This window comes from Dromiciops gliroides, chromosome 4 (genome assembly GCF_019393635.1).
Source record: "Dromiciops gliroides isolate mDroGli1 chromosome 4, mDroGli1.pri, whole genome shotgun sequence".
In the NCBI taxonomy this organism is placed as follows: Eukaryota; Metazoa; Chordata; class Mammalia; order Microbiotheria; family Microbiotheriidae; genus Dromiciops; species Dromiciops gliroides.
The window spans coordinates 260,544,801-260,572,408 of NC_057864.1; the positions used below are offsets into that span (position 1 = coordinate 260,544,801).

Below are 27,608 nucleotides of genomic sequence, written 5' to 3' on the forward strand. Positions count from 1 at the left end.
AACTCAAATATATTTAAGCTAAATTATTCTCTTGACTTAACAATCTAGTTAAATTACCTGTCATTAATAGAAATGAGGTTAGTCTCACATGACTTATTTTGATGATACCATGTTAGTTCTTACTGATCAAGTGGTCACAAACTACTTTTTTATGTGTTCTAGAATTTTGCCAGAAATAGAAGTCAGATTTACTGATCTATAGTTTGAAGAAGCTACCCTGCTCCACATCCCCCCACCTCCGCCACCCCAATATTGGTACAACATTTGAATTTTTCTGTTCCAGCAGCACCTCTCCTGTTCTTGACATCTTTCCAAGATCACCAATAATGACTTTGGATCACTGCTGCCAATTCTTTCAGAACCATGGGGTCATGTTCATCTGTGCCTGAACACATGGGGCAGCAAGATATTGTCTGTCTCTTCACTTATCTTGGCTTTCTACTTTTTAACATATTTTTCTATCTTTCCCAGTACAAAGATCCCTTCTTTTGATAGAGAAGGCAGGACTATGTATTTTAGCGTTTTCAACGTTGAATAATATCCCATCACACTTAGAAGAATATGATTTTTTGAATCTTTAAAAAAGGAGCCACTTTTTTTTTTTTTTTGTCATTAGCTTCAGTTCATTCTGGGCTTTATAGGCCACACTACTCTTTGTCTTTGCTTCTGTCTTCTTTTATTTTTTTAATGTCTTTTATTTTACAATTAACAAACACCAAATGAAATGGATATTTCCACATACAAAGTAGAATAGGAAAAAAGGATTGTACATGAAACTGAAGATCTCTATTATGTACAGATGGCTCTTCTTTTGAAGTATGTAATAAATTTAACCTTTAGCTTTCAAGGATGTCCTGCTTGTCTATGTGACTTCTTAGACTTTATCCTGTTTTCTACATAAAAAATTCCTACTGACCCTCTTTTCTTTTTTCCCTTCTCTTTTCTTTTTTGCCACCCTATTCCTATTCCCCTTTATCCTCCCAACTTTAGGTGAGAGAAAAATAAAAACGCACTCGTAACAAACATGTTTCTATAGCATATTGTCACTTGCTTCCACTTGCTACATATGCCTTTCTTAAATTTGAGTGGTTTTTTTGTGAGTTCCCTATATTTCCATATCATTCCATTTCAATGCCTCCACATCCTCTTTCCCTTTAGAATTTAGCATTTCAGAGCTTCCCATCCTTGTTCAACTGGCCCCTGCCTTCAGTGTATTAGGCTGTTGGTTCTCTGAGCACTTTGAAGTCTCATTTCTAATAGAGATACTAGAGTATGGAGTTTCTAATAGAGATATCAGAGTACGGAGCTTTCCTCTTTTTCTCTATTGTTTGCAAAAGTTCTTTGATGGAATGATCTCTTTGTCCCAAGGTTTCCATCATTTTGACTTTAGCAACTAATTCTTCTTTATTGGTCAGAATCAGACCCAGAATAGCAGTCCTCCTATTCAATTCCTCCCCTTGTTAAAGGATGAAATTATAGTTAAGGTAAGTGACAAATTTACTAGCTGCTCTGATTTTGACATAGAAAGCAGTAGTAGATATTTATATAACTCAAGTGTCCCATATGCCAGGGTTAGCATCTGTTTCCTATTCCTAATTGAAGTGTGTTAGTGGCAAGAGTGCTAGATTTGGAGTCAGAGGACCTGAGTTCAAATCCTGGTCTGCCTCTTACCAGCTATGTGATCTTTGGTAAGTTACTTCACCTATTGATGTCAGTTTCCTCAATTGCAAAACAAGAGGCTTTGTTAGGATGACTTCTGAGGTCCCTTCTGACCTCCTCCTGTGATCTTGTGACTGAAATGATCAGTAAGAGTCCCTTGAGCTCTATATGATCCTAATTATTCTTTTTTTTGGTGAGGCAATTGGGGTTAAGTGACTTGCCCAGGGTCACACAGCTAGTAAGTGTTAAGTGTCTGAGGTGGGATTTGAACTCAGGTCCTTCTGACTCCAGGGCTGGTGCTCTATCCACTGCACCACCTAGTTGCCCCCCTAATTATTCTTTTTGACCATATAGTTTGTAGTATATGCCTACGTTAACCCCCAGTGATCTTCACCTTGCTCACCACCATGTTTTGTTCCCTTGGATTCTAGGAAGTCTTTTCTCTTTTAACTATTCGGTACTACTTCCGTTCCCCTACCTTTTATCTATCCTGTTACTTTTAAATAAGATCTGCTCCTCCAGAGCCAAATTCTAGTCATACATCCTATTCCAAGTTTCAGTGATACCTGTGAGGTCAAATTTGTTCCCTTGCTTTAAGATTTCTAGTTTACCCTGTTCATTTGTTCATGTGTGTATAGACTTCTAAGATTATGAATTTTATTGCTGGCTCTCATCGTGATTCCAGTCCCCCATGAATCAGGAGCTACCTCCTGATATTCTTTCTGTTGTGGTGTCTTTGCTATTCTCTGTGGTACCAGATTTGATAAGTTTGGTGTGAAACTTTTCCAGTTCTACTTGCATTTTCTCTTTTGAGACATTTTCATTAAAATCTCACTTTCAGACATCTTCTTAGTCAGATGTTCATTTTCCAAATCTACAAATGATATGAAATAATCTGCATTCCCAGGGTCTTAAATTATTTTCTTCAGGACCTCATACTTCTTAGCAATGCTTTTTAAAATGAAATATAAATGTTGGTTTTTGTTTTCTAGCAATTATTCTGGTGGTATCATTTGTTCACACATGAATCACCAGAAGTGGTGTTCGCAATAATGCTTGTCAGACAGCTGCTTTAGTTAGCTCCAGAGAATCATCAAGCATCATTCTTCTCTACCTCTTTTGGACCAACACTTGATGATCTCTCACCTAAGGGAACTACTGAAGCCCCATCAAAATTTCTTGAAGCACAAGAAGTTGCTTCCTCCAGAAACAGTTCGGTTGTTTGTAAACAGTTGTTGGCATGTTCTTTCCTTCATCAGACTGTGAGCTCCCTGTGAACAGGGACTATTTTTTGACTTTCTTTGTATATCCAGTGCTGAGCACAGTGCCTACCACATAGTGAGTGCTTGATAAATGCTATCGACTAACCAACTCTAAGAACCTTTATCTATTATTTACCTCAAATTACTCAGCAGTCTTTCTTTTTCCTTTCTTTCTCTATGTCCCTTCCAACCCGTGCACGACATAACTATTTCCCTTTGCTTGATTATATGCATATGGTTCTTTTTTGTTTCCTCCTTGAAGCATTTCTGATATCATTTAATATTTTTGAAATTTACTTTTAAAATGTTTTATTTTTTCTTTCTAAAAATTAGTCATTTTCTAATGACTTCATCTGCCCAACCCCCCAATAACAAATACATAGTCTTACAAAACAAATCAATATATCGGTCACATCTGAAAAGGTATGCCCCCTTCCACATCTATTGTCTACTACCTACTATCTGCTGAGGGCAAGGAAATATATGATACCACTAAAACCTTAAAAATCATGATTGGGCACTTCACTGATACAAGTTTCAAAGCATTTCACTATTATTTTTCCTTGTATTATTGGGATCATTATTTACAAAACAAAACAAAACAAAACAGAACAAAAAAACACATATGCAAGGGGCAGCTAGATGGTGCAGTGGATAAAGCACCAGCCTTGGATTCAGGAGGACCCTAGTTCAAATCTGGCCTCAGACATTTGACACTTACTAGCTGTATGACCCTGGGCAAGTCACTTAACCCCAATTACCTCACCAAAAAAAATCCATATGTAATATGGATTCATAAATGTAATATAAATATTTGTGTAGATAGACAGATAATTTTTTTTTTACATGTAGGAACTTCACTCATTGTGGTTTATGCCTATTGGTAGTTATCAAAAAGTCACAGGGCTGGGGCAGCTAGGTGACGCAGTGGATAGAGCACCGGACCTGGATTCAGGAGTACCTGAGTTCAAATCCGGCCTCAGACACTTGACACTTACTAGCTGTGTGACCCTGGGCAAGTCACTTAACCCCAATTGCCTCACTAAAAAAAAAAACCAAAATGATGTCAGAAATGCTTCAAGGAGGAAACAAAAAAGAACCATATGCATATAATCAAGCAAAAGGAAATAGTTATGTCATGCACAGGTTGGAAGAGATAGAGAGAAAGAAAGGAAAAAGGAGTATGTGTATATTAATTAAACTATTAATGGTTCCCCTTATACATGTGTACCAATTCTCTATATCTAGAATAATAACAAAAATAAAGATGATATCTAACACTTATATAGAATTTTAAAGTTTGCAAAATGCTTTGTACATATTATCTCAACAACCCTGTGAAGTTGGTACTATTATTATTCCCATATTACTGATAGGGAAATGGAAGCTGAGGAATTGGAGTTACCCCGGTCCCACAGATATTATGTTTTGTTATAGGATTTGAACTCAGGTCTTCCTTACACCAAGTTATAAAGTATATCCACCATGCCACCTAATTATCTACCTAAGAGAAATATGCTACAAAGTATTTCTCCTCCCCTGCCACTCCACCCCTCCTCTAACCACTTTTCTCTAGGTGACTCAATGGGCAGAATACCAGAACTGGAGTTGGGAAGACCTGAGTTCAAATGTAGCCTCAGATGCTTAGTAGCTGTGTAAGTCACAGTCATTTTAACATCTGTTTGCCTCAGTTTCCTCATCTGTGAAATGGGGGCAATAATAGCCCTCTCCTCCCAGGGCTGTTATGAGGATCACTGGGGATAATAATTGTGAAAGGCTTAGCACAGTGTTTGGCACATGGTAACCACTATATAAATGTTAGCTATAATTATTATTATTGTTATTTCTATGTGCACTATTTCTATAAAATCTTTATAATTTTGTGGAACCAAAATTATCCAATTTATCTTCATTTAAATCTATTTCTTGCTTAGTTAAAACATTCTTTCTTTAGCCATAATTGTGAAAGTAATTTCCTTCCATTTTCCTCTAAATTTTTTATGATTTGACTATTCATAGTTTAGTCATATAATCATCTGGAGCTCACTGTGGTATATGGTATAAGATGTTGATCTAAACTTAAATTCTGCCATCTGCTTTCCATTTTCCCCACCAGTTTTTATTACTAAGGAGCTCTTACCCCAGTAGTTGGTATCTTTGGGTTTACCAAAATTAGGATACTATGTTTGATTGTTTCCGGATCTTACTTTGCCTATTCTTTTGGTCAATTCATAAGTGTTTTAGCCAACAGGAAACAGTTTTGAAGATTAATGCTTTATAGTGCAGTTTCAGATCTGGTAATGCCAGGTAGCCCTCCCTCCTCCTCCACTTTATTACTACTTTTTCTTATTCCTCCAAATGAATTGTTTTATTGTACCTAATTCTATGAAGTAGCCTGATTGATAGAGTATTAAATCTATAAATTAATTTAGGTAATAAAACATCATTTTTGTTATATTACTTTTATCATTTTTTCAATAAATAAATCATTTTCCCAGATAACCTAAAGAATAAAAATACATTCCTCAAATGCTTTCAGTTTGTCCTTTAGGATGGAGATCAAATTGTACATACATAAGTAAAGATGGTATAGTCAGAAAATAAACCTCTCTTAAGTTTAATCAATCAATCAACAAATATTAAACTCATTACTGAGCTAAGGGCTGGGGACACAAAGAGAAGGCAAAAACATTGCCTGCTCTCAGAGGTCTTACATTCTATTGAGGAAGACAAGCTATACATAACTAAGTACATAAAATATACATACAGAGTAGAGAGAGGGTGATCTAGAAGGGAAGATACTAGCAGCGAGTGGAATGGAAAAAAGCCACTTGCAGAGGTGGCATTAGAACAGAATCTTGAAGGAATTGAGAGATTCTAAGAGTTAGAGCTGAGCAGTGAAAGCATTCCAGACATGGGAGACTATCAGTGCTGAGGCATGGAGACAAGGGATGGATGGCTGTGTGTGAGAAATAGCAAGTGCATTAGTATGTAGAATGTGTTAAGAGAAAAGGAAGATAGGAAGGGGCTACATTATGAAGAGCTTTAAATGCAAACACAGGAGTTTATATTTGATCCTAAAGGAGCCATCAGAGTCAGACCTGAGCTTTAGGCAAATCGCCCTGGCAGTTATTCGGAAGATGGATTGGGATAGAGACCTGAGGTAGGGAGACTACTCAGGAGATTTACAATTGTTTAGGGAAAAGGCAATGAGGGCCTGAGGTAGGATGGTGGTTGTGTTTATACAGAGAAAGGGACAGATGTGGGAGACACAGAGAAAGAAATGGCAAGATTTGGCTACTAATCAGACATACAAGGCATGTGAAAGTGAGGAGTTGAGGATGGCATGAAGTTTGGGTTGGTGTTGACCTTGACAGAAGCAGGGAGGGCTTTTGGCAGGGGGGACACAAAGAATTCTGTTTGGGATATATAGTGTTTAAAATTCTTCTGGCATAATCAGTTGGAAAAGTCCAATAGGCAGTTAGTAATGAGGGACTGGAACTCAGCAGAGAAATAAGGGTCGAATAAATGGATCTGCTAATTATTGGCATAGAGCAAATACAGACTGTGTGAGATGACAAGATCACCAAATACAAAAATATTGAATGAAAAGAGAAGAGGATGCAAGACAGAGCCTCAGAGCAATTCAATATTTTGAGGGTAGCATGAAGATCCAAGAAGAGACAGAAAGAGTGCAACAAAACAAGGAGAGCAAAGCAATGAAAACCCTGAAAGGAGAGGGAATCCAAAGCAGGTGTCAACTGCTGCTGTGGTCTGTAAGGATGAAGATCAAGAAAAGGCCTATTTGGTTTTGCAATAAAGAGATCATTGGTAACTTTGGGGAGAACATTCCAATTAAATGATGAGGTCAGAAACCAGACTGCAGAGGGTATAGAATTGAATGACAGGAGGGAAAGTGAAGGGACAGAGAGCAGACAGCTTTCTTGAGTTTATCCACTTAATGATTTTTAAGGATGGGGAAGATGGGCATGTTTCTAGGCAATGAAGAACCAGTAGATAAGGAAAGGCTGAAGATTAGAGACAGATTTTAGGAAGGGATAGGATTAAAGGTATAGATGCAGAGGACTTGGACTTGGCAAAAAGAAGGGCCCCCTCATCAGAGACTGGAGTGAAGGAGGACACAGTGGGGGATCGTCATAGGGAAATGAGATGAGGAAGGACAAAGAGGGACCTCTTGGCAAAAGGTCTCATTTTGGGAGAGAAGTGTAAGGCAAATTACTCAGCAGGTAAGGCTGGGGTATAAATTTAGGATGGAAGGCTGGAGGAGAAAAAGAAAAGGTCTGTGATAGTCTCTATTAGTGAGTGGGATATGGAATCAATTAGAAGAATGAAGTAGTAATGCCTGTCTTCAGTGAGGGCCCAGTTGAAATTAGTAAGTATAAATTTGTAGTGGATCCAAGCCAGTTCAGTCACAATTCTCTTTTTCCTTACCTATTTAAAGCAAATTTCACAGTAATTTGACTTAGTTTTTTAATTATCTCTTTTGGCTAACTTTTGTGGAAAACAGCCTATTTGCTAGATATGAGACTCCAGTGGAAACTCCCTCCACTTTCCTGGATGGTAAGCTCTCTGGAAACAACTAGGGTTAAGACTTAGTTTATAGTAGACAGAAGCAGACAAGACATAGGCACATAGGACCCAAGACAAAATCAAATTCTCTACTGACATTAAAACACCTTGTTTTACCTTGTCACTATTTTCCAGAATCTTCCTTCTTCTTTGGACACTAGACTCAATTGTCAGGAAAATGAAGGAGAAGCTATGAACTAAGTCATTTTCACTAAGAACAAATCTTCTGATATCTTTTGTAAGACAAGATGGATATAAATATTGGTGTATAAAGAAAGCATGTAGCATACTACTCCTATGGTTAGGGAAGGCAATCATTGAGAGGCCAAACAAAATGAATCATTTTTTATGCTTTACTTCAGTCCTTCAAAATATTCATTATTTCATGTTTATGGGCACTTCCCCTACCAAGGCTAGTATAATCACATCCATATCTTAGTGAATGATTTCATGTGTTCTTGTGGCCAAAGAATTCATCACCTTATGTCTAACCCTTGGTGCTGAACCTCTCCAGTCTAAGCCAGGCTGTTCCTTGGATAATGGACATAGTCTATTCCTGGGCCCACCTTCAAGCTTTTCTTTCAAAGGTTGTGCCTTGCCTACTTAGCTAAAGGTAAAGGGTCACCTCTGTGTTGCCATAAGGTGCTGAAAAAAGGTCTTTGCATCACTAGGATGAAAGTTCTTTGTGGGAATCCTCTATTTCTTCTGTCTTTTCCTGTTACAATTTTGTATATGATGCATTTGGTTTTTTTCTTCACTTACCTCAAAAAGAGCTGTGATATCATCCATATAGGTACTTTCTCCACTAATGCAGATTTTAGTCCCTGCTGAGTCATCTTAGCAAATGGTTTCATGATTTGCAATGGCCAAAAAAAGCTATCAGTTGGTAGCCAATCTTATGTAATGGGTTTCCATAAACTTAAGCTAGTCAGGTCTATGGATGAGAGACACAAAGCATACTTCTGGGCTCATACACAAAGGTCCAGCTTGGTAGGACCTCCCAGGACTTACAGATAAGGAAAGTAGGACTTGGGGACAGAATCTGAACTCAGATCATCTGAGTCTAGAGTCAATACTCTTTCCTCTGTACCATACTGCCTCCCATGTTCCCCTTGAAAAGCTTTAAAGAACCCCGGATATCTTTAAATCACAATAGAGTATCAGAGTAAGGCTTGAGTAGATTTAAACATTACCTCAGCAGAAGCATGGTACTGTATGAAAGTAGCAGAGATGGCATGGCTGAAGGGGTCACCCGCCTTGGGTGCCATATCTTGCCTAACCAGAAGAGCGAGGTCCACCAACTAGAAGAGAATAATGGAGAAAACAAATTTAGAAGCTGGAGGTGACCACTGAGGCTACAGGATGATCATGAAAAAAGGACAAGAAGATTATAATGTGAACACTCCCGCAGTGCCATTATATCTGCTTGCTAAGTGCTCATTTTTGCTCTAGGCTCCTCGGAGGCCTCAAAGACAAAACTGTCTATGCATCCAGAGTGATGGTTTTGCTCTGTGCTCCATGGTGCTGATAACTACCTCAAAGAGTCTTATCAATATCATCCAATCTCACATTATTTTCAGTTTTACAATTTGTATTAAAACATAGATACATACAGATTTTAAATTAAATATACACACACAATTAAATTATTTGCAATATATACCACTTTCTTGGCAGAAGAAATCTGGGTTCAAAATAATAAAAATAGTGGCAGTCTATACTTTAAGGTTTACAAACCATTCAACATTCTCATTGAATCCTTACAAATAGCCTTTTGAAATAGGTAATAAAAGTATTGCTGTCCCCCATGATGAAAAATACTATCCACCTCCAGAGAGAGAACTGATGAACTCTGAGTACAGATTGAAACATTCTTTTCTCATTTTCTTTATTTTTCTTGTTGTTTTTTTAAATCTGTGTTTTCTTTTGCAACATGGATATGTTTTGCATGACTTCATTTCTATAACTGCTATCAAATTGCTCGCCTTCTCAAGGAAGGGGGTGAAGAGAGAGGGAGGGAGAATTTGGAACTCAGAATTTTAAAGAATAAACATTAATTTTTTATGTGTAACTGGGAAATAAATAATTTAAAAAAAGTATTGCTGTTACCATTTTAGAGGTGAGAAAGTGTAGGTTTGAAAAGAGATGAAACAATTTGCTTTAGTGAATGGCGTAAAAGGGCAACAGAAGTACCTTGAAGGCAAGCAATGGTTTTTATTTTGTTTTTGTCAGTGTAGCCCATGAACTGGTACAGTGTTTTGCATACACTAAATGCTTCACAAATGTCTGTTACATTAAATTGAAGATTATATTATACAGGGTTATGACAATGAAGTTTCTTCATAGTTAAGAATCTGTATTCTGGGAAACTACATTCACATGCAATATTTTTATACACATACTCCAATCAACCTTCAAGTATTTATTAGGTGCTTACTGTGTGCCTGACTCTGTGCTAGACAAAAACAGAGTCTTCAACCTCAAAGAGCTTATATTTTATCAAAGAACTTGTACACATATAAGCATATACAAATATATATAAAAAATTGATACGAGAATTGCGGGGAGGGAGAGATTAACCACTAGTGGGATTAGGAAAGGTTTCAAGTAGAAGCTGATGCTTTAATAGCACTATGAATGAAGCTAGAGTGTCTAAGAGGCCTGGGGGACAGCCTATATGAAATAGGGAAGGAGGCAGGTGGTGAAATACTGTGTGAAGAAGAAAAAGGCCAGCTTGGTTGGAACTCACAAAACTGATGGGCCCCCTGCTGAAAGACAGTTTCAGATTGCTGAGCCTAGAGGCAGACTACAAAGGTTTGCTTAGATGGTGGCCTCCCTGTTCAAGAATACCTTCCATTAGGAATTTCAAGAAAAGAGGCACTGTTGGTAGAGCTATTGGAACTTTTGAATTTTTCAGCTTCAAAAACCAAAGAACCTATTAAGTCAAGAGGAACTGGTACAGACATTCTGGAAAGCAATTTGAAACTACGTCCCCATATTTATTAAATTATGCATCCTTTCTAACTCAGTGATATTAGATCTATATCCCAAAGATATCAAAGAAAGAAGAAAAAGGGAAAGGTGAAAGGGCTGAATGGCTGGCGGGGCGGGGGGAGTCTATGGGGGTGTATGCAGGACCTAAGGGGGGATTTGGATGTCCTACCCCACAGGGAACCAGGAAGAAACCTTGAGCGGTTTAACCCAGGTAGGGGAGGGGTGCAGGTTCATCAGAGCCAGCAACCACAGCAATAAAGTTTTGCTTCCTAGTTGATTGGCAAATTGGCCTGGGGTTATCTATGGACTAGAGAACAGGCCAGGTGGGTAAAGAACCTGCTCTTCCTTAAATCATACCACCTTAGATCCCCGAAGCTTGGGACAGTATATCCTGGAAGCAGGACCCCATACTAAGAAGGAGTTAAAAGTCGAGTGAAAGATGGGAAGGATGAGCAGGCAGAGAAAGTTGCAAACCATAGATAACTTCTTTAGTGACAAGGAAGATCAAGGTGCACCCTCAGAAGATGATAGCAACATCAGGGCCCCCACATCTAAAGCTTCCAAGAAAAATATGAATTGGTCTCAGGCCATAGAGGCACTCAAAAAGGACTTTGAAGATAAAGTTAGAGAGGTAGAGTAAAAAATGGAAAGAGAAATGAGGATGATGCAGGAAAGACAGGAGAAAAAAGTCAACAGCTTGAAAAGTCAAATGGAAACACTCTCTGACGAAAATAATTGCCTAAGAATTAGGATTGAATGAATGGAAGCTAATGACTTTATGAGAAACCAAGAAACAATAAAGCAAAAAAAAAATGAATAAAAAAAATAGAGGGCAATGTGAAATATCTTCTTGGAAAAACAGCTGACCTGGAAAATAGATCCAGGAGAGATAATTTGAAAATCATTGGACTACTGGAAAACCATGATCAAAGAAAGAGTATAGACATCATCTTCCAGGAAATTGTCAGAGAAAATTGCCCTGATAGCCTAGAAGCAGACGGTAAAATAGAAATTGAAAGAATTCACCAATCACCTCGTGAAAGATACCCCAAAAAGAAAACTTCCAGGAATATTATAGCCAAATTCCAGAGCTCCCAGGTCAAGGAGAAAATATTGCAAGCAGTCAAAAAGAAGCAATGCAAATACTATGGAGCCATGGTATGGATAGCACAGGATCTAGCAGCTTCTACATTAAAGGATTGGAGGGCATGGAATATGATATTCTGGAAGACAAAGGAATTGGGTTTACAACCCAAAATTGTATTTTTTTTTACAAAAAATATGTAGCTCTTTTTGTGGAGGCAAAGAACTTGAAATCAAGGGGATGTTTATCATTTGGGGAATGGCTAGAGAGAAAAAAACAACAAAGACAAACGGGTGGTGTATGAACATTATGGAATACTACTGTAGCATTAGGAATGATGTAATGACCAGTCTCAGAGAGAGGTGGGAAGACTGGTATGACCTGATGCAGAGTGATATGATCAGGATCAGAGGAACAATTTAAACTATAATGATGATATTGTAAAAACCAGCTGCTTGAAAAGACATAGGAATGCTGATGAATATAATGACCAACCATGATTTGAGAAGACAGATGATGAATGCTACTTAGCTCCTGAAAGAGAAGTGAGAGGATAAATAGGCAGAATGAGACACATATTTTGGACATGTCTCTTTTTGGAATTTGTTTTACCTGACTATGCATTTATTAAAAGGGTCTTGTTTTTCTTTCTTTTTTATTTTAAGTGGTGAGGAGGGAAAAGTGGGGAGAAAATAAAGGGTAGTTTAAAAAAAAAAACAAAAATAAATTTCTTTTCTTTTTTTTTCTTTTTTTTTCTTTTCTTTTCTTTTCTTTTCTTTTCTTTTTGCGGGGCAATGAGGGTTAAATGATTTGCCTGGGGTCACACAGCTAGTAAGTATCAAGTGTCTGAGGCTGGATTTGAACTCAGGTCCTCCTGAATCCAGGGCTGGTGCTTTATCCACTGTGCCACCTAGCTGCCCCCCAAATTTCATTTTTAAAAAGAATATATTATAACACACAGGATATTTCAATTAATTTTGTTATATAGCCTGAAATATAATCGTTAGAGATGCTCTGGGTTAACAAGAAGTTTCTTTAAAGAATTATAAATATTCTTGGGCACTTATCAGTCATTTATATGTTAGAATTAATTAGATTAATCAGAATGTTCGCCCTTAACATCTAGTTAAGATCAGTTGTTCTGAAGGAATGAGAGACCCTTGATTGTTGCATGGGAGATAGCACTGTGTAGAACAAAGTACTTTTCCAAGGTGAGATACCAGAGAAAGAGGTTCAAGGCAAGAGGACACTAGGAATTTGGGGAAGAGACTATTAGGAGGAAAGAGAAGGCACAGAAAGGTTGATGAGAGGTTATTAAAAACAAACTTTGTTTCTCAGAGTTTAGTTTTATGAAGTGTTATCCCACATGTAACCAAACAATATGTGTTTAGGTTGGGGACTTGCTTAACTCTCAAAAACTTCAAAGGGCCTGAAAAAAGGGGAAGAGATTATGCTAAAGCCACATAAACCCTGTTTAAATTTTTGTTGAGGTGTGCTTAAATACTTTCCATAAAGTGATGTTTGATGTAACTGAGATATTATCACCCAACTCTATCAAAGCAAAGTTATATCTAACTATTTGTATGGAGATAATTTAAGAAGCATTCATTGCAATTTAAGAATAGTATAGGCTTGGATTTCAAAAATCAAAGAACAGGTGGAAAGGAATTTAGAATCAATCAATCAATCAATGGGTGTTTATTAAGGGCCTACTATGTGTTAGGCACTTAGTGCTAGATGCTGAGGATACAAAGACAAAAAATGAAATGATCCAGAATTTACTTTCTATGAGAGGGAGAACAAGTTCATATATAAATACACACACACACATATATGTATATATACAATATGTATTATTGTTATTCTACCATTTCATCAATGTTTGACTCTTCATGACTCCATTAGGGGTTTTCTTGGTAGAAATGCTGGAGGGGTGTGCAATTTCCTTCTCCAGTTCATTTGACAGATGAGAAAGCTGAGGCAAAAAAGATGAAGCGACTTGCCCAGGGTCAAGCAGCTAATAAATATCTGAGGCCAGATTTGAACCCAAGAAGAATTTTCCTAACTTCAGGCCTGGTGCTCTATGTATTGTACCACCTAGCTTTCCCCATTGTATACTATTTGTGTGTGTGTGTGTGTGTGTGTGTATTAAAAAAAACAAAGCAGTTAAGGAAACTACACAGAGAGAGGGCACTTGAAATTGGGGGATCAGGAAAGGTTTCATATTGATGGAGCTTGGGCAACTAAGAATTAATTAAATATGTGGGGTGAAAGTGAGGAGTAGAGGACAACATGAGGATTACAAATCTGGTAGAATGGAAGAATTGTGGCACCTTTGATAGAAATTGAGAAGTTTCAGGGAGAGGTAGGTTTTGGGGAAAGATAGTGAGCCCTGTTTTAGACTTCTGTAGACGAGATGTTTCTAGGGCACTGAATTTGAAATGTCCAAAAATCAGTTGGTAATAGTTGGTTCTAGACATATGAATTAGTAAGTAATTTGCATAGACTTGATAGTTAAGCCCATGGAAGCTGACAGGTTCATTGATAGTGGGTATAGAGAAGGAAAAGGTCCTGGTATAGAGCCTTGGGGAATCTTAACAGTTAAAGGACATGAAACTGGATGATGAGTCAGTAAAAGAAACTAAGAAAGAGAAGTAAGACAGGTTGGAAGAGAATCAGTAGAAAAAAAAAGAGTATCATGAAAACCCAGAGAGGAAAGAGACTATGTAGAAGGAAGTAGAAAAAAAGACAATAGCATGATTTCAGATTGACAGATATGGAAATAACAATGATTGGCTTTGTTTTCTTTTTTTCTGGCAAGCTTCCAGAGAAATATAAAGAATGGGTCTTGATGAGGGACTCAGGAACTTTATGCCATGAGTCGGCAAACCAGGGCCTGCAGAATAAAAATGGCCCACAGCCTCTTTTTGTACCACTCTTAGTTGATGGGCCTTACAAAAACAAGGCTGTGGGCTAGATTTGGCTGATGGACCAAAGGTTACTGACCTCTGCATCTAAGGAGCAGAACCCTGTGATTAGCGCAGTATTTTGCATGTAGTAAGTGCTTAATAAATGATTTTTCATTGAGTTTTTCACAAAGTATGTAAAGTACTTTTTGGATTTTAACCAAGTATTATTAAGTTTTATATAATAATGATAACAACAAAGTATTATTAACATTAAGTATTATTATTCTTTTAAAATATGACAAGTAGTATTATTAATTTTCATTCTAAGTCTTTTTGTTTAGTTGTTTCAATGAGGATTTCTATTTTTGAGTTTTGAAAATTACTTCTAAATGGGAAAGCATGTTCATTTTTCTCAGTCACCTATATCTATGAAAAGCCTAGCTTATTGGACCATGATGCCACAACCAAGCATTCATCTAGTCTATACACATTGTAGATAAAGTCCCTAAGCAAAAATAAGCAGTCTCAACTTCTGGTTTTTTAAGACTATATCTATAAAGTAAAAGAATTAACAAGAATCATCTTAGAAAGTTATAATTTATATATATATTTGGGGAGGGCAGGGCAATGAGGGTTAAGTGACTTGCCCAGGGTCACACAGCTAGTAAATGTCAAGTGTCTGAGGCCAGATTTGAACTCAGGTTTTCCTGAATCCAAAGCTGGTGCTTTATCCACTGCACCACTTAGTTGCCCCCAATTTTATCTATTTTTAAGATTCAGGTTGGTTAGGTTTCAGTAAGAAGATATTTAAGAAGTATTCTGAAAAAAGAGAGAGGAAGTAGTTAAATAGATTGGGCATAAAAAATTATTTAAAACATGAGGAAAGGTAGAGAAGAAGCACAGTTGAAAACTGAAGAATGGAATGAAAGAGGACATTTGCCTTACTGAAACAGCAAAGTATAATGAAAATTTGGGAAGCAACTAAATACAAATGAATCCAACACCCAAAGTGACTGATAACTAGCAGAAGATTTAAGGTCTGAAGTCATGTAGCTTTCACAAGCAGGCATCATTTAGGATCCCTGGATGAAGAAACAAAGCTTGGAATGTTACACTGTTTATTATTAGATTCTAGCCCTTCAGGAAAAATATCTTTGTGCCTACAAAGTTCCTTTAATAGCAAAACAACTTTCCACTTGACCAACATGTTATTAAGCTGGTGCTTGTTAGGTGAATGATCCCATACTAGACCCGTGGAGCACAAATATGAGAAATGACAGTTCCTGGACTCAAGGAGCTTAGCGTCTACCTGGGAAAGGCATGTATGGTTTACCAAGGGCTTTTATGTATATTATTTCATCACAATCCCTTTGCAATCCTGGAGGTGGGGCTGACTGCATTGCAATAAACACCAGTAGGGGTGCTCATTGTATGCAGAGTTAAGTGCTTTCTATACTTCTCACTAACTCATAAACATTCATTTCTCATGAGGCATCATCTGGTTTTCAGAAAATATTCCCTGCAAGTCCCACAGTCTCATAGTTGAGAAGATAGACACAGGAAGCTGTTAAGTGGATGACCTTAGGTCACATTCAAACATAGAATACTGATCAAAAAATGATTTCTGGTTTCCAGTGTTGAGTTCCCAACTGAAGACTATTTCACTTTCATGTTGAAATCTTCCATTAGTTCTCAATCTTTTAAACTTTTATTCTTTTATTTTATAACATTGATTTTTGAAAATTTTAAGTTCTAGATACTATCCTTCTCTCCAGATCCTTCCCCACCCCTTGGGAAAGCAAATAATATGATATCCATTACACACATGAATTCATGTAAAGTATATATCTATATTATTTATTTTGTAAAACCCACCCCAAGAAAAATAAAGTGAAAAAACAATATGTTTCAATCTGCATGCAGAGGTCATCAGTTCTCTCTCTGGAGGTAAATAAAACTTTTCATCATTAAGTCTTTTGGAATTATCTTGGATCACTGTATTGATCAGAGTAGTTAAGTCCTTCACAGTTGATCATTGTTACAATATTGTTATTACTGTGTACAATGTTCTCCTGGTTCTGTTCACTTCACTTTACATCACTTCATCTAAGTCTTCCCAGGTTTTTCTGAAATAATTCTGCTAATCATTAATTATGGCACAATAGTATTCCATCTAAATCATATACCAAAGCCTGTTTAGCCATTCCCCAATTGATGGGTAGCCCTTCATTGTCTAGTTCTTTGCCATTACACACACACACACACACACACACACACACACACACACACACACACACACACACACACACACACACACCACTACTATAAATATCAATCTCTTTTTGGAGATTCAATCTGTAGATTCAATTTAAGCTGGAGGTATATGATCTTGTCTCTATTACATTAGTACTAATTAATTAATACTAATATTCCCTCCCTCAGCACCATTTTTAATGTAAAAATGTGGACTATGTTAAGATCCAACAAAAGGTTATAGAGTTCTTAGAAATTACATTACTTCATCCATGGGGTTTTACCCTGGAAGACATATTCAAGTTTTTCCTTAGATCCACATAAATGGAAATATATTATCTTACCTGGGCCACGGTCTCATATGCTAGATAGGCCAGAATCTCCATGGCAATAACATTTGGTTTGATCTCCATACTGCTACAATCCAACCAGTCTCGGAACTTGGAGGCTTTTTTGGCTGCTCAACAAAAACAGTAGTGAACAGAATTTAACTTTTAATGAATGACTCAGTATTACATACTAACTTCAACACTGAAAAACAAGGACTTTTCTTCAGAATTTCATATGGAATGATGTAATGGATATGAAACTTAGTATTTTGGACATCAGTCAATGTGCAGAGACTAAGCCCAAGGAGCCCATATTTGGCCATATTAATGTAAGAGGGCAACATACTTGCTAAGAAATTTATTAGTACTCAGCTGTTTGGGTCTTGTGATATGTAGCCCCAGTTTCATTGTAGATACTGTTGGCAGCTAATGTGGTTTACTAAACTATGTATATTTGTGCACTCTGTATATTACCTCAGTGTAAATGATGACTTAGTCACATTCATTCCTTCATTCAACATTCAGTTCAGTGGGAAAAGAATTTGTGGTAGAAGAGAGGACATTCCAGGTCAGGCCATTTTGAGAGAATCTTCACATTTCTAAATTAGTGTTCACTTACTCAGTCTATAGGATGAAGTCCAACTCTTCACTTTGGTATTCAAAATGCTCTAAAATTTTCTTCCAACTGACCTTTCTAATTTTGTTATTCACTATTTCCCAACTGACTCAAAAGTACAAGTCTACTTGCTTCAAATACTTCTGTCTCTTGTTAGTACTGTTCCTTCTTCCACTCCACATTTAGAATGTTCCCTACAACTTCTTTGCTTTATCTGAATCCTACCCATTATTATGGACATGGGTAGGGTTTCATCTCCATGACCATTCAAGCTCTCAGTAATCTCGCCCAACTCTGAATCTCTAGAGCATTCCCTGTCTAAGATACTAGTTTGGTATGGAACATACAGTGCACTTCATTGATAGATAGTCAGCAAGATTTCAAACTTGTGGAAAATTATGCCATAACTTAAGCCTTTTTTGCATCTTCCTCAATACCTGACAGAGTCCCTTGAACATCCTGGGGGCTCGATACACATTGGTTGAAGACTGTTTCATCTGAACCTGGCTTTCTATGTTGAGATTAAAAACTTCTCTCATGTTAGACTGCATTTATTCCCTAACCACTACTAGGCTGATTACCATTTTAACTAGTGACTTAGAAGAAAAAGGCCTGACAGTAAAGACATTACTGAATCCATGAGATAATAATTTCTAAAAAAATCCACTACTTACTTTTCTGATGAAGCTAGACTCATAGGTCCATAAAATATAAAACTATAATTCAAAATGTGGGACTTTGATCCCTATAGAGTCTTTATGGATTCTATGTACGACACAGTTTTCATTTAAATAAATCACAGAAGACATTAAGTCTTGCTACAGAAGTAAGCATCCAAAGCTGACAAGTATGGTAGAAATTATTATAATCCCTTTTAAAGCTATCTCCCTAAAGTCACCAATCATCTGGATACTCTCTGACATGCAGCCATTCCATTCAGGCAGTATGCTGCAACTGCTCATGAACACTTGTTTAACATCTGTGGAATACTTTTGAACTTAGAGCTAACAGGCATCAGTTGCCTCAGTCTACTGAGTAAATGTACTGAGGAAACTTTTCTCTCTGACTGATGGTATTAATACAACAACAGGCATTTTGTGACAGTACCCTAGAGAGTTTGTTGTAGGAGTGTGTGGGTGGGGAAGAGTAGGAATTAGTCAGGCATTCAATCAGATTGACCTGAGTTACAGAATTAATAAGTTTAAAACATTTTCTTCTTTAAGAACAGGGTGGAGACATATAGCCTTGGTCATTTTTGTCTTTCCTAGATCATTCTAATTTGTATAGGACCGAGCTCTTGTGGAAAGCAAGATACTGGAGATAAAGGCAAATGTTCAAAAGTGAAGGGATGTATATACTATGGCTTTCTGGAATGGCTAGGGAGAAGAAAACAATAAAATTTAGGCAATCAGAAAAGATATCAGTAAAATGAATTTTTTTAAAAAAGTGAAGGAATATAAATTATAATATAAATAAATATAAATACAAATAAATAATATAGGTACTGCATGGTTGATTGGAATGGTGGATAGGATGGGAAACCTTTCAATTCTAAGTATAGTTTTATGCTAATTACTAGTCCATTTGGTCTTCCACTCTCTATCAATCCATTTTTAAAACCACTACTAGTGTCCCTCAGTGCCGGATGCCTGCACTACCCACCATGATGGCCTCCTTCTTTCACCAGTGAGTTCCTTCTGGGGCCTTCATTCCCCCCCCCCACCCCCGGCTGTGCTGCTGACTCTATAGACTTTGCCACCATGCCCCTGTCAAGTGACCCCTGCTTTTCCAGTCCTTTTTATGTGCTGCTTTTGTAGTTTAGAGGGTAAGCTCTTTGAGGGCAAGATCTGTCTTTTGCCTTTATGTTTCTTCAGTGCTTAGCACAATGCTTGGCACATAGTAAGAGCTTAATAATTGATTGTTACCCATTGGCTCTTTGACCAGAAAGATTTTTGTTATGCAAACATTATGTCATTTATCTACACAAAATTCTTCTAGAACTGTTTTATGACTATCAAGTAAAGTCCAGCTTCCACTGGCACAGTATTTAAAGTCCTTTATAGACTGGTGTTAAGCTGATTTTCCAGATTTATTTCATATAACTTTCCTAAATGTATTCCAAGCTTCAATCAAACTAGACCAATTTTTGTTCTCTGAACATGTGCTCTTTTTTCTTGCTCACCCTGTTCACTATTTTTAGAATATCTTACTTCCTCTTCTTCACTGAATTTAAATGTCACCTTCTTCCCAGTTGGCAATGACTTAATTCAGACTTTATATGACATTTTGCTTAGAAACACTTTAATATACAATTATATGCCATATTTTATATTATAATTATCTATAACTGTGTCTTATCTGACTACTATACTGTAAGCATTAGCATTAGGGTTAGGGTTAGGTACTTAATATCTGATGAATAAATGAATGAATTCATATGGACAAATCTTGTTAACTGCACGGCAATGTATAGATTAAAAAAATTACAATTAGTTCTCCCAAACATTGTTTTATTAAATAGACTATACCTTCTTCCCACAAAATCTTTTTATCACAACCACTAATAAGGAAACTAATTTGATTGGTTGGGATCTGTCCTCTCTCCCTTCCTACAAATAAAACTCTCTTTTATCTGAAACTCTGTTCAAGACACACAACCCACAAAAAATGATTAACCTGGGGTAGCTAGGTGGCGCAGTGGATAAAGCACTGGCCCTGGATTCAGGAGGAACTGAGTTAAAATCCAGCCTAAGACACTTGACACTTACTAGCTGTGTGACCCTGGGCAAGTCACTTAACCCTCATTGCCCTGCAAAACAAACAAGCAAGAAACAAACAAAAAAAGAAATTATTAACCTGTTTCTATTTGACTCATCATTTCAATATTCTTTCCACATCTTACTCTCACCTGACTAGTTCATAATACATTCCTTCCTTTCCTCCTGGTATTCCTTTTCTTTTCTTCTATGAAAATCTATGTCTATCACTTTATTAAAGAACCATCTATGTACCTATATTTTAAAAGAATGGATATTAATAAGTTCAAGGATAGGATGGGTGGGGGTGGGGGTGGAGATCCCATAGCCTGTGACTCTAAAAAGGAAATCAATATCAAGAAGAATGGGAGGCTCTCAAGAATGAAATTCTGGTGACAATACTGAAATAAATTCCAGTAAATAAGCAAAGATAGCTTCTAAAAAGACTAAGGTTTTATGGAACCTTTAACAAGAAACTTGGATTTGAAAAGAATATGTAGAAGAGATAGGGTGAGGACGAGTAATTGAAGATAAATAGAAAAGAATTGCAAGGTGCCATCAGAACAGTGGCAGGAAAACTGTAGCCAGCATGAACTGGGTCTACCAATAAATGTTAAGGAAATAAAAATATTTCTATACTGGGGGCAACAGGAATATAAATGGACAGTATGTCCCTGCTCTGAGTGGATAGGAAGATAATAGATAATAGAACTACTCAACTTTTATTTTATTTCTGTTTTTCTATCAAAGAGGATAATCATCCAACTGGGAAGGATAGATTAGATTTGAACAACAGGAATTAAAGGTCCACTTGCTCTCCTATAGTTTGGGGCAACACTCAGTTCAGGGCAATTTTTTCTAAGTTGTTATTCTCTACCTTTTGCCTTGTAAAACATCACATCCCAAGCTCTCCACTCCTACAGGATGACAGCTGCTAAATCTTGTGCAATCTTGACTGTGTGGCTGCTTGGTACTTATATTGGTTCTTTCTGGTTGTTTGTAGTACTTTTTTCTTTGACCTGGAAACTATATATTTTGACCATAATATTCTTGGGAGTTTTCATTTTGGGGTTTCCTTTAGGGGATAACTGATAGATTCCTTCTACTTCTGCTTTGCTCTTTGGTTCTAAGAGATCTGGGCAGTTTTATGATTCTATGATGTCTAGGTTTTTTTTTGGGGGGGGGCAGAGGGTCCATGGCTTTCAGGTAGTACAATGATTCTTAAATTATCTCTCGCTTATCTCTTTTCCAAGTGAGGGTTTTTTTCTGTTAGATATCTCACATTTTTCCCCTATTCTTTTAGTCTTTTGACCTTGTTTCTAACATTTCTTGTTGTCTTGTGGAGTCATAAGGTTCTATTTGGTCAACTCAAATTTTCGGGGAAGCTTTTTCCCTTGAGTAAGATGATTTATTTTTCATCACAAACTGTTAACACTCTTTTCAACTCTTTTTTTATATATAGCTCATTTGTTTCTCCATTTTTCCCTGTAGTGCATTTATTTGGTTTCAATAATTTTTACTTCTAAAAAAAATCTGCTTGATCTTTCCCAGGAATTCTAGTTGAACTTGTAATCAAGCTGCATTTTTGAGACTTTGCTTGTAGATGTTTTGGAGTCATTCTCTTTTTCTGGGTTTGTATCTTAAGCATCTTGCTGAAAAAATGGTTCGTTATGGTATTATTCTTTTTGTTGGTTTGCTCGCTTGCTCATTCTTCCAGACTATTTCCAGATTTCAGACTTTTTTTATGGCTGGGCTCTATGTACTTCTGGGATTTGAAGGATATCTGAGGTGAGATTATGTTATCTTGGGGTTTTCTGTTGCTTTTTTAGGATACTGTTATTCCAGGATATTGGGGGGAGGTCAGGTTGAGGACCTGTAAGCTTTCAGTACTCCCAAAGTAGCGTGATAAAAAGGAAAATCTGATCAATGCCTTCCTGGTCTGAGCTCTGTAAGTTCCTGATTGGGTGTGAGTCTCTGCAATACTCTTGTTGGCTTGTCCTTGGTTGGAAGTTCTAAAAGATTGCTGCTGGACTTATCCACTGTAAGACAATCATAAAGTTGTGCTGGTTGAGAGTGACAAAATTTTAGGTTTCCCTTTGGTCTGGGATTTCTACTGTTGTTATTTTGCTGTAGGCTTCAAATTGAGTTGGAGGTTGGAACTAAGACTCCATTCACTTCCTGGGGTCAAAGCCACATGACTACTGTTGGATTTTGAACTTGTTCCTCATTCAGTATATGGTCTAGGGCATATGACCACTTTTTACTCTGGCATGCTACCCCTATGTGCAAATCTCTTCTTAGATCTATGATATGGGTCAGGATAGTGAGTGAAAAAGCTGTCAGTTGGCACTTGTTCCTGAAACTTCTTGCTCTAATGCATGGCCACAGTCTTTTTTAAAGTTCATAAATATATTAAGTGTGACCTCGGCCACACCCTATTACCAGTGTCTACAGATCTCTCGGTTTGTCTTCCTATGTAGACCTGGGCTGAACAAATGATTTGATGTGGTTTTTTTCCTTATATTTCTCAGTGAGGGCTTGTCTGGTACATTTTCTGGTTCTTCATGTAAAAGTTTTGTGGGATGAACGGGGCTGCAATTTCTGTTACTTTTACATCTTAGCTCTGCCCAATAGCAAGAAATTGCATCCCAAGATAAGTGAGACAATGGTAAGAGGCCTTCAATGAGTCTAAGACACCCTAGCTCAATCAGCTACATCCCAGGGTACTGAAAGAACCTCTAAATATGATTACTGAATTCTGTAAGTGACCTTAAAGGACATGTGGTGAACTAGAGAGCAAGTACAGGGCTGAAGATGGGCAAATATTATTCCTATTTTCAAAAAACAAAAGAAAGCATATACCTCAAACTATAAGCCAGTGAATTTAATATCAATTCTTGATAAAAATCTAGAATGGATTATTAAAGTATGCTTTGAAAACTTTAGAACAGGAGTTGTCAGTGACCACTAAGGAAATTTATTAAGAACAAGTCATGTGAGACCAACTTCACTATCCTTTTAAAAAAGTTATTAGAACAGGAACATTATGGATATATCCCTGGATTTTACCAAGGCATTTAACAAAGTCTTTCACCAGGAAAGATAAAGGAAAATTGATTAATTATAGTAGTTATACATGGATTAGGAACTAGTTGAATGACTGGATCTATAGAAGATGAATTAATGGATTCATCGCTACCTAAAGGGATCCTTAGGGGAATGCTCCAGGGCTCTATCATTAGCTCTATTCTCTTAAAAAATTGTACTACTAAGTTAGCAAAAGAAAAAAGACATCTTTAGCAAGTTTGCGATGATGAGAAGCTGGGAGGGGTCTTTAATAATATGATCATAGAAATGGAATCCAAAAAAATCTTGACATGCTGGAACCATGCAAATAAATGAGAAAATGGTTAAATACTGGAAAGGGATTAAAAAAAGAGTCATGTATATACATTAAAAGAGACATGGGGGCAGCTAGGTGGCACAGTGGATAAAGCACCGGCCCTGGATTCAGGAGGACCTGAGTTCAAATCTGACCCCAGACACTTGAAACTTACTAGCTGTGTGACCCTGGGCAAGTCACTTAACCCTCACTGCCCCACCCCAAAACAAAACAAAACAAAAAAGAGACATAGATCTAAAACTCAGTACATGTGAAAAAGGCTTCAGTGAACAATGAACTTCAAGTGCAATATGAACAGGCTGGATGACAAATCTTCCCCCAAAGCTAACACTGTCTTATTTTTGTTTGTTTTCTTGGGGATTGGGAGGGTGGGGAGAAGGAGGTCTGACAGCCTGCCCATAGTCTGACAGAGAGTATGTACCAGAACATGCATTAATAGAAACATGGTATCCAGAGGAAGGGAGGTGATAATCTCCCTGTACTTTGTTTTGGTCAGACTAAATCTGTGATATTCTGTCCAGTTCTGGGTGGCAGATTTCAAAATAGATGTTGACAGTCTGGAGTACATACAGAATGGGACGACATGGTTGATGGGGTGAATTGAAGCTATGTTATAAGTACTGGTTGAAGGAATAAGGAATGAGAAGAGGAGAATTAGAATGAACAAGCAGGGAGTAAAAATACTAGAATGGTATTCATGCTAGAAGATATATTATTCTTGGCTCCAAGAGTCAAAACTAGGACCAATGGGTAGAAATAATAAGTAGGAAGATTTGGGCTCATTATAAGGAACAAGTTCCTAATAATTGTTGAGTTGTTTTCAGTCATGTCCAACTCTTCATGATCCCATTTGGTGTTTTCTTGGCACAGATACTGGAGTGGTTTGCCATTTCCTTCTCTAGCTCATTTTACAGATGAGGAAACAAACTGAGGCAAACAGGATTAAGTGACTTGTCCAGGATTAAGTGACTTGTCCATAGCTAGTGTTTGAGGAGGGATTTGAATTTAGGAAAATGAGTTTTCCTGACTCCAGGACCAGCACTCTATTAAGCACCACCTAGCTACTCATATAATAGAGCGATTCAAAAAAATGCATGTCTATCACCAGATATCGTGAGCTCCCCATGGCTAGAGATTTTCAAGCAGAATTTAGATTTACTGGTAGGGTATATTGTAGACATGATTTAAACTGTGGATAGTAGTTGGATTAGCTAACTATAGGGATACCTACCAACTCTTAAACTCTAGGACTCTTTAGTTTAGGGATAAAGTTCCAAGTATTCATGCAGACACAGTAGATGCCAAATAAGCAAGTTTCACCATTTCCACTATAAAAATGGCCTGAGTAGAAAAGATGCAAATACGGCAGATTTTTGAAACAGAAAGATCTTTAGGGAAGGTGTAGGTTAAGAAATCATGGGGGAAAATCTATAAAGATATGTAATAAGAAAAATATCTGACCTTTCCTCAACTATCAAAATCTCCCATAATTTATGTAAATATAACAACTAGAGATAGAGAGATTCTTGATAATTTTCTAGACTAGACCTTTCGAGCCCAAAGGTTTCATGGAAGGCTGACCTTTCTACTGGAGCAGCCAATGAGTCAGAATTTTGATCAGAGATTTAAGGGAAATGTGTGGTAGGATACTAGTTCTTACAGTTTGATGTATCACAAAGGCAGGGGAAGTGATGAGTCCATCTCTTCCATGGGAAAGCTTTCTGAATTTGTTGACATACTTGAATGACAGCATTCATAACCACAACATGTTAGAGTGAGGCACCTATTCTTTCACCCAGGTTTTCATAATTGTGACATGCCCATGGGTACCAAATAAACAAATATTTTTAAAAGACACATATAAACACACACAGACACACACACAACCCAATCTAATTCAAGAGAGAATAAACATAGCATTCAGTTTTAGATCATTATTTAATAAATGAATTTCCTTTTCTCAAAACTGGTATTATAGTTTTATAGTTTAATATTCTATTTGATTTTAAAATCATTTGCTCACACTTTAATTGCTAATGACAAGCAAAACTCAATTCATTCTAACAAACATTCATTAAACACTCACCCCATGATATTTTGTAAGTTCTGGGCTTCTAATCTACTAGCCATATGTAATGGTAGATAAATTTCTCTAGTGAAATGAACTCTAAATGTGATTTTTAAAAATATGGCTCTGTAGTATCCAACTGTATTTTTAAAATGTAAGATTCATATTTGTACCAAGTCTTGAATATAATTTTTGGGTATAAAATGCCATTATCCAAAAGTTCTCATTGACTAAAATTGCCATAATCTGAAGTACCACTGACTCACTGCTTCACAGATGTAGGATGCCAAATTATAACTCAGATTAGAAAGTGTATTATATTAGAAAAAAGAAATGCTTGCTTCCAAAACATGTTTTTCCTACATTTTGCTGACATTTACATAGGATACTACTGGTGATGTGTCATTTATTTGCACTTTATGATCCATAAATGAAGTACTCATTGCTCCAAATAAAATACATCATTATTGTCAACTACATAATTGCTTCTCATTTAAAGACACCATTGTTTATAATCCTTCAGTGTGGGGTCATGTGCTATTTTGTCATGTTTTTAAAGGGACCTTTCATCACATGTTCTCTTTGACCTTTAACCCAGAGCCTTAGTCATCACTGAACTGTTGCTGTACTGATGTTTTGCTACATGATCTAGTTCATTAATTAGAACGATTTTTGTCACGCGCCACAAGTTCTTCTTCTAGTCAGTTGGTGTTCAGTGCTGGGAAAGTCCTAATTCTTCTTCTATATTATTAGTGTTCCCATGACATGGACTAACAAATTTGGCTAATGCTGAATAAGTTACACAGTAGGAGGTTACTTGGTAAAATTGGAAAGATGCTTAGCAATGTCCATGGGCACAAAAAACAAAGGGGAGAGCTTAATAATATATTAGCTAATTTTGGACGCTTTCAAAGGCAGTGACTATTCTCTGACAGTGCAGCATCAATCAACAGCATGTATGGAAACACTGGAATAAAACAGAATAAGCTGATGTGAAAAAAGCAGAAAGATAAATAAAGATGGGAACATAAAGAATAATCATTTTTTCTGATCTTAAAGAAATATACTTTATTTTATTTTTTCTTTTCTTCCTCCATTCATTTGTCCCTCCCTCCTTTCATTTTCTTTCAGTCACTCCAATGTATTAATTCAACGATAACTTAAAAAGGATATACTGTATTCATAGTGCTGTGCCCTGGGAAGATTGGAAGTTTAACTAAGACATATTCTATACCTTCATGAAGCTTCTAGTCAAGAAGGAAAAAAAGCACAAAATATAGAAGACTATAATTTGTGACTACATGACTACATAACCTCTAACTCTATTGATTACAAAACTGATATATTTGTAGTTTGAGAGGATTGGATGGGGTAGTAATTTTATGGGTTTTTCAACAACCAAGAGCATTTATTTGGTTGATGATAACATAAGGATTTATGCAGTATATCCATGCAGAGCCACAGCTAGAGGGAAGAAAGGTAGGTAGGCAGTTGCTTGGAATGTGAAAGAGAAGTGTGGCAAGTGATACTTTTTAATATTACTTTTTGTAAATGCACTTATTTTTATTGCTAAAAAAATTCGAATTTCCAAGATATATAGTTACTTATTTTAAATAACCCATTATGTGGACTATCATGAAGGCTCAAAGTCTGGCAGACAGTAATACACTGGGGATACAATTTTC

At 36.8% G+C, this 27,608-nt stretch overlaps 1 protein-coding gene across 5 annotated transcripts in view; it reads right to left on the minus strand.

Moving 5' to 3' along the window:
• Positions 1 to 27,608, minus strand: part of SUPT3H (SPT3 homolog, SAGA and STAGA complex component) — a 675,661-nt gene that overhangs the window by 109,196 nt on the left and 538,857 nt on the right. For all 5 annotated transcript variants that reach the window (XM_043964162.1, XM_043964163.1, XM_043964161.1 and 2 more), the window contains 2 exons: positions 17,096 to 17,208; positions 8,705 to 8,812 (listed from right to left, as the gene is read on the minus strand). In XM_043964162.1, coding sequence (XP_043820097.1) covers positions 8,705 to 8,812; positions 17,096 to 17,208 — 221 coding nt within the window. The remainder of the gene's footprint in view (positions 1 to 8,704; positions 8,813 to 17,095; positions 17,209 to 27,608) is intronic.